This window comes from Centruroides vittatus, unplaced genomic scaffold, assembly GCF_030686945.1.
Source record: "Centruroides vittatus isolate TY-2023 unplaced genomic scaffold, ASM3068694v2 contig_1159, whole genome shotgun sequence".
In the NCBI taxonomy this organism is placed as follows: domain Eukaryota; kingdom Metazoa; phylum Arthropoda; class Arachnida; order Scorpiones; family Buthidae; genus Centruroides; species Centruroides vittatus.
In genome coordinates, this window is record NW_027120745.1 from 2,655,191 (window position 1) to 2,669,917 (window position 14,727).

The following is a 14,727-nucleotide window of genomic DNA, read 5'->3' on the forward strand; positions in this document are numbered from 1 at the left end:
GTGAAAAAAGCAAAGTTTAATTTTCTAATTAGTTATAAACAAAAAATATAATCTACATTAAATATTTTAAATTTTTGAATATTTATATCTAAAAACTATTTTAACTTTAATAATAGTTTCTATTAAATGACAAATTAAGTTAAATAAGATTTAAGTAACTGAAAATGAATTAAATTACAATGAATTATTAAATATTTTATTACCCAGTACACTGATCTAATAGCTGACTGACTTGAACGGACAATCGTCCTAAAAAGCGGCTGATAATAGGTCTACTCTTTGCAAATTTATCTTTCACTTCAAACTCCAGAATGTCAGTTGGATATGCAATAAATTCAAACTGCAATTAAAATATTAAAATTTTAAATTATCTAAAATATCAAAAAACTATTAAAAATTAATATATTATAAAACTGGTTTTAGATTATAATTTGAAATGCATCAATAATCAAAATTTATTATTAATTCTGATTACTGATTAATCGGCCCGAAGCGGGACTCGAACCCGCAACTTCTGCTATCCATGCAGACACGTTACCAGTTACACTACCCGGACCTTCGGCCCAATCTCTTCCAGCATATATACGCTATAACTGTCGATGGTTATAGCTTATATATGCTGGAAGAGGAGATCAGGCCGAAGGTCCGGGTAGCATTAATGATTAAATTCTACACATCAATTTCAGTTAATTATTTTAAATAAACAACTGATTATCAAATATTAAAAATAATTATGAAAAATTAATTATAATAAATAATTATTCATGACTGAATGCATATAATATACAGGGTGTTTCACATTATGTGTTACAAGTTTATAACCCAAAAAATATACTTCTAATAAAAAAAACTTAATAAGAATAAAAGTTTCATATTTCTGTGGGACCTTTTTAATACCATAAAAATAAAGCCTTGTCCATTCTCCCTTTCTTGTCATTCTGTTATCTGTTCCCCCTGAAGATGGTATAAACTGGGTCAAAAACATTAGGATTCCTTCAACATCACTCACTGATTAGCAGCAAATTAACTACAGTGGTTATTTCTGATTTTATACTCAGAGGAAAGGATAATGCTTAATGTATATTATCATCATCATCCTTTTCTTGATTAGCTTTCTGTAATTTATTTCCAATTAAATTATATTCACTTCATTACTTTCCTGGCTATGTATATAATGCAAGAAACTATTGAAATGGTATCAAATTTGACCCTCTGAGTTTTTGCAAATCTTGATGTTTTGAGACCCCTGAACGAAAAAGTTTTATATATACAAAATGGGACAAAGATTAAGAAACAAAATCTGTACATAAGTGGCATCTATGCCGTTAAATTTTGAGGGGATGGGAGATAGATAGAATCATGTATCATATAATGATGGGATGACTAATTGGAATCAAAGAAATCAGGCATTTTTTTATAATTGGAATTGACCAAATCTCATTATGATTTCTGATTTTTAAAAATAATTCTTCCACATTTTATAAAAATAGTTAATTATTTGTTTCAGTTGAAGATTGAAAATTTTTTAAATTATGATATTAAGAATTAAATATTAGTTTATTGTAAACTTTCATGTCAAATCAAATCCATCCAATGAACAAAGCAATAAAACAAATATGTCTCACTAACCTTGTATAGCCTTGCAGGTAATACTTAGAATGTATCACTAACATTTTTGACCCATTTCTAGGGTCTTCTTCAGGTGTTCTATAAATTTTTCTGGTTTGACTCCGATTTTTAAATGTTCCAGTCTCCAACGCGTCTATCTTTGAATTTATTTTTCAGAATTTAAATCTCTGAAAGATGTGCACCTGTGCTGACTGTTATAGCGTTGCGTCATAGATAGCCTGCCATGCTCTCAATAGTTGTTTTTCTTCTTTAAAATTGATTGACAGGCCTTTGCAGTCCACTTTAAAAATTTCTAATGCCTCCAGATTTCGCAGTTGGTTTATATGCCGGGATTTTGAAAAATAAATTCAAAGATAGAAGCATTGGAGACTGGAATATTTAAAAACTGGAATTGAACCAGAAAAATTTATAGAACACCTGAAGAAGACCCTAGAAATGGGTCATAAACGTTAGTGTTACATTCTAAGTATTACCTGCAAAGCTATACAAAATTAGTGAGACATAGTTTCATGTTGATAAAGCAGAGAGTATGCAACACCCCATACACGAGGTGATGTCTGTCATGCAGACTTTTCTTTCATGTAGTCAGAGTAATGAGATATTGCATTCAATCAGTACTAACTGTCCCCATTTTAGGGGAGATAGGGTGACATTAACCACTTGCCGTCCGGACCCGAGTTAACTCGGGCAAGTTTCATAGCGTTACAAACAAAACGGTACTTTTGGCCCGGAAAAATTTTTTTTTTTTTTTTGCATCTTTGGAATGTTTTCTAAGTCTCCAAATTTTTTGAAAAATTTTTACCCGCGCGAAAAAATTTTATTGCGATTTTAATTAACCTTTAATGACGCACGATTAACGCTCAATTGTTTTTTTATGGGATTTTTTTATAAAACTTCATTCATCCTTCTAAAGTTCTAGAGCGCCGATTTTACTTCGGTAAAGTTATTTAAAGCTATTTTCTGTTGTCAAAAACAACATCCAATAGTTTTTAATTTTTTTAATTAATAGATTTTATTATATATACGTTTAATTAAGTCGGGGGGTCGGAAATTTCAATTAAAATCGTAATTTTAAAAAAATATTTAGAAATATACCGCCATCTAGTATTCACCCTACTTTTTACCCTTCTCCTCCTGAGAGTTTCATGAGAATGTCCCGCGAAAGAGGACACCAGCTGTTCTCAAGGTCATCCAGCTGTGTAAACAATGACTCATCGGTGTCAGATTTCGCGCTAAGGCGAGAAAAAGGAAATTGTACTTTGAAGCTTTTTCTTCAAAATTAACACATTTCTTTCGTTTTTTTTCAGTTTTAAGTATTTTTTATTGATTTTTATATAGAGTTCTAATTAATTAATACATCAAGAGGTTAAGTTGCCATCCATCCAGCATTGGGCCTGTTTAACTGGCAATCTGTATTTTGAATCTATATACATCAAAAGTAAAATGTTCCATCACCACTGCACACAAATAACCTAAATTTAAAAATTAATGTGATGATAATTTGAAAATTTCAAAACAATTTTCAAACAATTTTTGAAAACATTGTTTTAATTTTCAATTGATTTGATTTGAATTTTAATTAATTTTATCTTTAATTTTGGTTTCAGTTTTGGAGTGAAGACTAGTGTTTCAATTATTATTTTTAATAATTTTTATTTATTTAATTTTGCATTTTTTCATTGTTAAGTCATTTTTATTAAAATGTTTATTCTTTAATTATATTGAAGATTATAAATGAAATGTTTCATGCTTATTTGGAAAATTGAAAATGATATCACAAATCTTGTATAACTTTTAGTTAAATAAATTTTTAAAAAATTATACATGTTCATAAGCCTTGTTTTGTTCTATTTCATTCTAAGTTTCCTAATTTCACTTTGAGATACATCTTGTTGCTAGATAAGGTGCTAAAATTTAAACTGTTAAACTAAAGATCTATTTTTAATATTTACTAAAAATTGGCATAATAACAAAAGTATCTTACTTGTCCAGGCCAAGAAGGATGAGTAGTTGATTCAGCAATACCTGTACGACAAACTTGTCCATGATGAGGAAGTAATAAAACACCTTCCCCTTTACCTGGCTGAACTGATATTTTAACATAGGGATCAGGACTAAAGAACATTCCTTTCTTAAGATTTCTAGCATGAAGATCTTAAAAAATAAAAAATATGTGTTTTATATTATAACAAATTCAAGAAACAATTTAATAATTATAAATTTTAAATAAAATAACATTCAGCCTAGTTTTCAAAGAAGTCTTTTTTTTTAATTGTTTAAATTGCCTAAACATTTTTGGGATTAATCATTTCATATTCAGATTGTAAATTTAATGTAATTGCTTGTTATAAATAGGATTATTTACACACATTAATAAATTTGCATATATATTAAGAAATAATATTTTCTCATACAAATCAAAACAGATTTGAAGAACATTTATTTATTTCATTGATTTACTATCATAGCATTTATATGACACAACTTGTCCTATTTCTTTTATAATATAAAGTTTAATAAAAATGGATATGCAATGGAATAAATGAATCAGCACTCTCTTCATACAATTATAAAAGTAATTATATGCTAAATTACAGATTTATAGATTCTCTTTTCAGTTAATATACTTTATAGAACAAAATATTTTTATCAAGAGTTCAACAAATTTGAAATAATTAAATTATTAAAAAAAAAACTTTATTGACTCACTTGAAAGTGTAAATCTAACCATTTCTACTGGATACTGCTGTGAAGAATAACCCAACAGAACTTCCTCATTAGTAAGACCATTCTGAAAAAGTGGAGTTTAAGAATCTTAATGAAGATCAACATTAATTTAAATATCGAAAAATTTAAAGCCAAATAATTACTGAATTATATTGGGCTATATTACTACTACTATTATTAATTAAATTCTAAGTAATTTGGCTCTAGATTAATTAGGCATTAGGTCCATTACTTACTAAATTTAGTAATTATAATTAATATTTTAATAATTAATTAATTTATGAGATTTCACCTAATGCCTACTTCTAGTGCCAAATTACTTAGCATTTAATTAATAATAATAGTAGTAGTATTATAGCCCAATATAATTCAGCTATCATTTGGCTTTAATATATAACTAGTGGATTTGGATGTTTCTATTTGTATATAAAAAGGTTTATAGTAATAAAAAATTTTACAAAAAAATATTATTATTAATGGCCAGTTGCACCAAAACAGAAAAATTAGAGTGCCTACTATTTTTGAATATACCTGACTTCTGCATACTTTTTTCACTTTTCACCTGACCATTGTCCAATGTACATACATATATCAGGTTGTAAAAATGAAATATAGACATTTCAATTTTTTCTAGAAATGACTGGAAAACAAAACATTTTAGAATGTTCAATGTTGGTATGTAAATAGAGTAACCAGGGGGTATTTCATCACACATTTCATTAAAAATAAATGCATCAGCAATGTCTGACAATAAAAAACCTTTAAAAGAATGCATTCACTTGCTGTTGCTGTATCATTTCAAAAGTAGCCATAATGCAACGAAGGCTCATGATCTCATCTGCAAGGCAGTTGACAAAGACACAGTAAACAGGCAGACATTCTACAACTAGTTCAAGAAATTCAAGGATGGAGATTTTTTCACTTCAAGATAAACCCTATCCAAGCAGCAATTCCACAATTGATGACATTCTCCTGCAACTAAGAAATAATAGCCCACAATTGACAACCAAAGAATTAGCACAATAACTTTGGTGTTCCCATATACTCCAAAAATTGACAGAATCTGATGATGCGCCAGCACACAGAGCAAAGATGACTTTAGAGAAGCTAGTCAGTCTGGGCTGGAAGGTTCTTTTTCATTCTCCTTACAGCCATATTTGGCACCAGTTGACTACCATCTATTTCACACCCTGCAGAACCATATTGACAATATACAGTTCAATGAAATACTCATATGAGAAGAACATTTGAGGCATTTTTCAAAGAAACACTGAGTCATTTTCTGTGTTCACAGGATTGAAAGTTTGTCACAAAGTTTAATAGTGATTAGACCATTAAACTTTGAAGATAAGCTGGAACTAGACACACAAAATACCTTACATACTTTTCCAGCAACTTAAACTTTAATATAAGTAATGCTTTTGGCTTAATTAATAAGCCTTGGAACAATATTTAGATTAACCTTAAGATAATTTTAAATATTGTTCTGAACAGAATCTCTGTTCAAAACCCCAATGAAGGCTTATTAATCAAGCTGAAAACATTAGTTATATTAAAGTTTAAGTTACTGGAAAAGTACAGTATGTAAGGTATTTTATGAATCTCTAGTTAATGATGATTACTTACAAGACTAAACTGTAATTGTGGTTGAGTTAATTGTCAATAAAGTTTTTTCAAAATGTCTATTTCCACCTTTACAGCGTGATGGAAAAGTAAAAAATACAAAACTACCAATATCATGGAATTCATTTATTTCTAAATAAGTTATTACACCAAGCTTCTTAACACACTTCCATAATTATTGAGTCTACTCTGTCTTAAAACTTCTTTACTATTACTTGATAGATGAAAATATACTATAAAAGTCATAACAAATCCAGTATATTCTGTAAAGTCGTAATACCATGTTTACTAAGAGCAATCTTATAGAAATTCTTTTGTTTATTCTGAAATAAGTGCCCTTTCTTTTTTCTTATAATATATCTTTCTTTCCTTCTGCTTTTCTCTGTTTGATTATTTTTAAATGCTTTTATTTATCCTCCTTTTTATCATGTCCTCAAATCTTGCAACTCAATTTTATCTAGTTCTAATTAAGACAAAAGGATGAAACTCTGCACAAGTCTGATATGTACCTAAGTCCGATTACAATGCATTTTAATAATGTTTTAAAAGGTGATCCATCCTACCACCTCAATTCCAAAACATGATAAACATGATAAACATAATCAAATATAAATTTAATCATGTGTGTGTATAAATGCATTGTAGTGATCAAATCTCAAAAAACATTTTAAAAATTTCTTCGAAAAGAATAATTTTAATATATTTAGAGTGTCCTTCCAGCATTTTGATTTTACACTGATAAAATTAAAGACTTTGAAAGGAATATGAGGCAATCCCACCTTTGGCTTTCACAGTGTCATATACTAGTCTGATTGCTAGTAACAACTCTTCTTTAATATTTTCTATTAGACATTCCGAATTGATAGAAAATCCCTGTTCCATAAGATGGGATTTTTCCATTTTTTCCAATGTTTATGTGGATCATTTAAAGCATTGTCCATGAGTATTTGGGTTTCCACAGAGACTCCAGCCAGAGCCAGACAAGATCCTTAGGCAAATTTCTGCGGATCAAAAATTTTTGAAGGAATCCATGGCATTGAAGAATCCAGTATATACCTTATCAACAAGAAATTAAATATGTCAATAAATGCTGAAAAACTTTGGTGACTATCTATTGAGATCTTCATCTGAATATGATGTTCTCACCAAAAGGGATAACATTAAATGTCAATTTTTATTGAAAAATACTTGTTTAAAGAAGGTCATTTGTCACAAGAGGTTATATCTTGTCTCATATTGTGCTTTTCCACAATAATTGCCTGAACACTGCCAAAAATATAGCTGCATTTCTGTAGAAGTGAAAGTGAAGGGTTTTAGCCCATCCTCCCTACAGCCTAGTGTGGAGTACCTAATGGAAAGTATTGAAACTATCCCACCCCTGCCACCAGTTGTGGGGTTCAGGGCCGTTATTATTTATATTATGCACGTTTTGGATAGGGTCCTGCCACCAGGTGTGTTTTATCGGACACACCGCCAATTGAGACAAAATAAATGATTAAGGTGGGAGGTTAAGAGTCACTCCGAAGTCCAGGAATGAGCCTCTCGGGAGGAAGAATACAGAGTCAGATATAATCAATTAAAGGGAATTTATTAGCAAAAAAAAATGAAAGTTCAGAACAAAGTTATCAAATCTGATTTTTGGAAATTTGCCTATCTTTATCTATACAACGAAGGGGGTACCTAATGAGGGGTATTCGAACTACGCGACTCACAACATACCAGGTAAACAAGATGTCTTCTCTCGTCTGTTCAGACAGTCGGTCAGTCTCTTGATCCTGTTTCACTCTCTCTCTTTCTTGCACGTACTGCTCTGGTACTGTCTGGACTGGACTGCACTCTCTGGTTGCTTAGGTCCTGTGTCTATCTGACCACCTCTGGTCTACTCTCTCTGGTCTACTCTCTTGTCTGTTGTCCTGAGTGTTTTTCTCTTTTTTCTCTCTCTGGTTTGTCTTGTCTGCTCTCTGTCTGCTGTACCACACTAGTCTGGACTAGACTAGCTTGCACTGGCCTAGTCTCCACTAGACTAGACGCACTCGATTAGCTACACTGGCTGACGGCACTCTCTCTTCTGTCCTGTTTCATCTGTAGTGTCTCTTCTGTGTCTTCCTGAGTGTCTCTCTCTCTCTCTCTCTCTCTCTCTGTGTGTGTCTTCCTTCTCCTGAGTGTTTTTAGTCGGGCTGGAGCTCTCCTTTTAAATACTTCCAGCATGAGAAGGTTCGTCATCCAGTGATGATTTATTGGTGGTGTCATCGTCAGGTGATGATTTATTGGTGGTGTTGATATCATAGCTGAGATGATTGTTTTATTTTGTTATTTGGTAATGACATTGAATTTTAGCAGTCATCATTGAGTTGATGTGATTCATCTTTATTTTGTGACAGTTCTCATCATTATTCATTGATTGCTTTGACTAAGTTCTTTGTTTGATGTGTAAACATTGTAGAAATCCAAAAGGGCGGAATACGATGTTTCCCATTTTTATGTTTTTAATTCTTTATAATAGCTTCTTCCTCTTTTCCTTGGCATGTTGTAAGATTTGGATAATAAACCGTTTTATTCTAATTCGTTTATTTAAATCATTTTAAGTTGATATTAAAATTTGGAAAAGGGGGAGTCCCTAGATCAGTAAAATAGGCGAATTTCCTCTTACAACTTCGGTTGTTGTTTAAGATACAGTTAAAGTTCTAACACAGTTCACGTAAATACATAATTAGCAAAAAAAGTAAAAATAAGTGATTAAGCAAAAATTATTACAAATGTCGTAAATAGTAGTTCACAAATGCTAACATTGAGGTATTTTTGGAGGGGGGAAAATGGTGGTCCTCACACTAGACTTAGCCCATTCAGACCTCCATCTTTTCCCACAACTAAAAAAGTATCTCCAAAATAAAATGTTCTCAGGTAATGAGATTTAAGCTGAAATCTAAAAATGTTAACACTAGTCATAAGAACTGGGTTTATTCTGCACCAACATGAGACAACTGATAGTATGCTAAGATATTAGAAGTCTCTTAATTCAACATAGTCTCCACTCTTATAGAAGAAGAGTGCCTCTGTAAAAGTGGAAACTGTTGAAAAAGTGGTTAACCAACCATTTCAAAATTGCCATACAATTTAATTGTACAATGTCACATCAATAATAAATATTGAAAAAGTTAATTTTTGATATATCCATTTATGTAACTATATATAAAGAAAAAATAAACTTTAATTTAATTTGCTAATACTCATGATGTTGATGGTATTAAATTTTAAAAACATAAATGAATAATAAATATGTAATATGTTAGTATGCTTAATTTAGAATGACTTCTTTTTATATTTATAAACCAAAGAAATTTTTTTATAATTAGTATATCTGATAATTCTCTAAATTAGTAATCAGATAATTTTGGTATCAATGAGACACTTTTCTCTTGCACTACTGACAACACTGGATATGACACAAACTGCTTTCTCAGCTCTCATTCTATGAAGGTTAAACTAAACTCAAAAACAAAACTATTATTCTCTAAACAAGATTTCTTTTCAGAAATGAGACAGATATAGTCTGCCCAATCCACTGTGTTTATTGAACTGCCACCAAGCGTCATATATCATACTAGAAATTCCCCCATCAAGCATGACGAAATACTTTTTATGAGAAAGTAGACACTGAAGAATTGAGAAGAATAGATATTTCAAGAAAATTTGCTAATATTTCTACAGATTAAGTAGTTTATACTATCTGTTGTAACATAGAATTGTTTGTTTTGTTATGTATGGTAATGCATTATTTGGGCAATCTGCCTAGTGGTGATGACTTCTGAGAGGTCTTTTAAGGGAAATCGGCCCCTATTTAGACATTAAAGATTTGGAAAAACCCAGAAAACTCCACATGGCCAGCCCGTCCTAGTAAGGTGAAATCCACGACCAACTACCAGTGTTTAGGGAACAAAATTGCTTGGCCACTGGTGGGCCTGAAACATACCTGAATAATAAAGTGCAACAACACAAAATTTCACCTGGAGTGGACAAAAATAATTAGAGTAATAGAGAATTCACTTATGCACACACAAACAGATGATGGCCTCTTTATATTAAAAGAAATGTTAAAATCTTTCTTTATAAAATTTTTTTATACATTCTGACTAAACACTATTGTCTTCTAAAAAGTTTCTTTGCTGTCTTCCTTTAGTAATAGGCATCTTAATATTGTTTCTTGAATGAGATAAAGCAACATAGAGTTGACCAATTTTACTCTTACACATTTCCCTAGGCATTTGTTGTTGTTGTTTTTTTTTTTTGACAAAATAGTAAGTTTTTTAATTTCACATTGATAAAACAAAGATGAATTGTATACACCAGTATGTTAGTTAGATGAGCGATAACAGTTTCTAAATAACGGGCTCATTAGGTCATTACTTCCAATTGGATAAGAGAATGTCACCTGTTCACTATAAAAAGATTTTTTTTTAAAGTGACCCGATGTGGTATCATTTTTAAAGTTTAAATTAAATGAAGTTTAAAATATGCCATTTGCCAAAATATGTAAAAATGCAACTTAAAGGAAATTCCCTCGTTGAGCACGAATGTCAGGTGGTCACTGACATCATTGCAAGAATAGTGCCATCACCGATCCAAAATCAATAAAACATTTATTCTATAGCTAATATTTCTGCAAAATAAGTAGCCTATACTTTCCATCAGAACATAAAATGAATATAACCAAAATTTCATCTGGATTGGACAAAAATTGCATGAGTTATAAAGAATTCACACATACAAACACACACAGACAATGGCTATTATATTAGTAATCATGCACATGTCGTCATGAAAATATGCTCATATTGCAATTATTCACAATGTCTATGAAAAATACTTGACAAATTTTTAATGCCTTAAAATAACCTGACTTTTACATAATTTTAATAAACAATTTTTAAAACACCTGACATTTACATGACCCTTCCTGACACTTGAACTGATAGAAACCCTGAAAATCTGTCAGTCAGTTACATTTTGAATTAAGTTAAATTGTAGATTAACAAGAAATTTTATTGCACCATTGTTATTAGCAGAGAGAATCAAACTACTTAAACTTAATGATATAATCACGTAACAGACACATGAATTATTGTATCAAAAAATATGACTGGCTCTTCCTGATAAATATTGTCTGCCATTATTATTGTACACAAAATTTAACAAGACTATTCCTATTCATAGATAGCTTTAAGAAAAGAGTGCCAATTTTACAAAGCAATAAACAGAATATATTTTACAATTATTAGATAAATATAACAATGTAATAGGAAATAAAAAGACTAACTGACTCATTACATGTGATCAAACTGATTTTTATTTTTGATTGACCAAATCAGACATTATGTCCAGGATAATCTTTTCAATGTCTTTGAGTAAATCTATTTCTTCTATACAGTCTATTTCACATGCTACAACTGCTACACTTAAACCAAACGATCATGTAATTAATTGGACTAATTTTTGCTACTATTAATAATTACAAATTAAGTAATTTGGCATTAAAGGTAGACATTAGGCACCATCTCTTATCTAAATTAATAATTATAATAATTTAATATTTATTAAATAATTTAGAATTACAATTAATTCTGGTAATTGTTTGGTTTAGTATTAATACATTGGGCTTTGGGATGTTTATGTATACTATGTTTAACCTGAATGTTAACAAATTTACCCTTCCAACTTTTAAAATAAACTTATCCCTCCATATTATCTGCCAGTTTAGCTAAACTTTGTTGGTTCAATGAATATTAAACTCAAGGGTTAGTAAATATATGAATTAAATGTGTTGGTGCAAATGCTGTAAGATTTTTACCTTTCTATTTTTAAGCAACACTGTATACAAGTGTATTTTATAACAGTTGTAAAAGTTATGTAATATTTTGATTCTAATGAGTAAATTTTGAAAATAAATAAATTTAATAACTTTCCTAAAGTATAAACAATAACAATAAATAATAATTAATGTTATTATTTTATTAGAGATAAACTACCAGAAAAAACATATCAATGTTGAGTATGTGTTATAAAAGCAATTATTGATTGTTATATATCCTAGCTCAAATAAATCCTTAATTTACTTACATAATAGAATTCACTTGTTATCACTGTTACCAAATGACATTAAGAAGAGTAAATAAATAAGATTACAATTGACAGAAATTCTAGTCTTATTGACTTTGACATTAAAAAGACAAAACAATTAAAAAATGTATAACTTGAAGCAATTTGCCTGTTGGTTTTTTAAGTACCTTCTTTAACAACAGCTGATAAATAACTGAAGAAATAATAATAGTTATCAAAAAAACAAAACTAATATACAAATTTTAAGCAATATGCAGTAGAATTTATTTATTGTAATTATGGATATTATTATCACCCACTTAATATTATCAGAACTATAACGATTCAGTATTCTTAATTATCAAAGAATTGACTTTTATGTATCAACAAACTTCACCAAATAGAGTTATAGAAAACACCAAAACAATCATTTTTGTTATCCAAATCTGCACATGAGCTGTTTTAACAATTACCATATTTGCTCGCATATAAGACAAGTTTTTTATTCATTTATCACATCTTCAAATTCCTAGGTCATCCTATATGCGTGAGCGAAAGATTCTTTGTGTTTATGCAAATAATTTTTGTGAACTGCGTATTCACATTTTTATTGGATGCTTACCCTCATGTATTTAAAACATAAGCATTTTATCTGGGTTGTTTGAATTGTTCTTGTATATTGTCAGGAATAAAGATGAATAGCAATAGAAAAAACAAAGCTTTTGAATTGAGTTCCAGATTGAAATTCCAAAATCACATAGGAGCACGATATAAGTTTTAATCCATTTCCACATGAAAACAGATGATTATTCAGAAATCAGAATTTGGAAAAACTCATAAGTGTAATCAATGGAGAGTGAATTTGACTGTTAAGAACTGGCAAAAAAAGGTTCCCGATTGTCCAGCTTTACATGAACAAATTATGTTGTCGATTTTACAAGATTTTTTCCTTAAAGTTTAAAATGCCAGTAATTTTTGCGGGACAATGTGTGCATTGATGTTCATTTGATATTTTACTTGTGATTAAACAAAATAAAATTAGAATTATATTAATAAATCTAATTTTTTTTATTTATTTTGATCTTTAAAGTCACACCTCATCCTATACGTGATGTTGTCCTATATTTGAGTAAATACAGATTTCATAATTTAGAGTAAATTAAAATTGTAATTTAGACTAACTGCACACTAGCAGCCAATTTGCAGCAGCCAATGAAAATCTGAGCATTTTTTTGTTTTTGTTTTCTTATTTCCATTGTTATAGTGTGATAAAAAAAAGTTAATAAAAATACCTTTATCCTAATGAAGGTCGTTGAAAATTTTCAAACAGGTAGTAGTTTTTTCTGTAAACTGGCAATCTCAGTGCTTTCAAGTTTTGTTTGTTTTTCATTTACATATTCAAAATTCTTCTTCAAAATAATTTTTCTTTTGAAGAACTGGATGAAAAGCATCTTGTTTATGGTAAAGCAAATTGTAATGGATGAGGAGCTTGTACAAAGAAATTGTTGTCAACTTCATTTACTTCTGTTCATTGATGCTTTTGAGAAAATGGTAACCTACGTGTTATGCTGGTCATTTAAGATTAGCCCATACAGTAGTGTTGGAGGAGTTCCTAAACCTTGTAGACCAAGAACATTTCAAGTATTTGTGCAATTGCACATCATATGAGAACTTCCAAGTCAACAGTATGGCATGTTATGCATGAACAGCTCATTCATCCTTACAGTATCCAAAGAATACAAGCCATGACTCCTGAAAACTGCCACCATAGAATCACTTTTTGCCAATGGTTTTTGGGTCACAATTTCATCCAAGTTAACCTTGTGAGATCCGTGTTCTCAGATGAGACATACTTTACTCAAGATGGGTTTTTTTCAATTCTCAAAACAGCCACATCTGAGATGATAGCTGTTGATGGCTCCAAAAGGTTGTCACCTATATGAGACACCAGCAGCAATTTTCTGTCAACATTTCAGCTGCTACTTGGGAGAGAACTTGATAATGTACTTGCTGCTGCCTCATTTGTCTGCTCCTATTTATCTCTAGTTCCTACAAAATGTTTTGTCCAAACTTTTAGGAAATTTCCCTTTGGATATTAGAAAGGACATGTGGTTCTAACCTGATGGGACAGTAGCACATTTCAGTTTGAATGTGTTCCAGTATCTGAATCAGCATTTTTCAAACAGGTAGATTGGAAGAAGAGATTCTGCTTGGTCTGCACAATCTCCTGATCTTAATCTCCTTAACTTCTTCCTTTTGGGTTTTGTAAAGTCTCTGGTATACAAGCCTCTTATACTTCAAGAGGAAGATCTTCTGGCAAGAGTCTTGCTACTTGCACACATGTACAAGCTATTCCAGGAATATTCTATAGGGTCCGTGAATCCATGAACCAAAGATGCAATCTCTGTATTAAAGTAATGTACATGGTCACCATTTTGAGCAGCTGCTGTAAATTCAGATCATTTGCTCTATTGCCAAAATGGCTCATTTGCAGACATGGGTTTATTAACAAAAAGTGATTGTTTTGGTGTCCTCTGCAACTCCCTGAAGTTCATCAGTATGTTTACAAAACACTCATATAGATACATAATGTGTGTGTCTGTGTATGCTAGTGTGAATATATATATATATGTGTGTGTGTGTATTATGTACACT

General features: G+C 30.4%; 1 protein-coding gene across 1 annotated transcript in view; it reads right to left on the reverse strand.

Annotated features, from left to right (window-relative positions):
• The window catches only part of LOC136980173 (E3 ubiquitin-protein ligase HECW2-like), a 123,846-nt gene that overhangs the window by 79,561 nt on the left and 29,558 nt on the right, over positions 1-14,727 (reverse strand). Inside the window, exons 5-7 of the mRNA XM_067276225.1 lie at positions 4,339-4,420; positions 3,614-3,783; positions 204-340 (exon numbers count right to left, since the gene is read on the reverse strand). Of these exons, the coding sequence (XP_067132326.1) occupies positions 204-340; positions 3,614-3,783; positions 4,339-4,420 (389 nt within the window). The remainder of the gene's footprint in view (positions 1-203; positions 341-3,613; positions 3,784-4,338; positions 4,421-14,727) is intronic.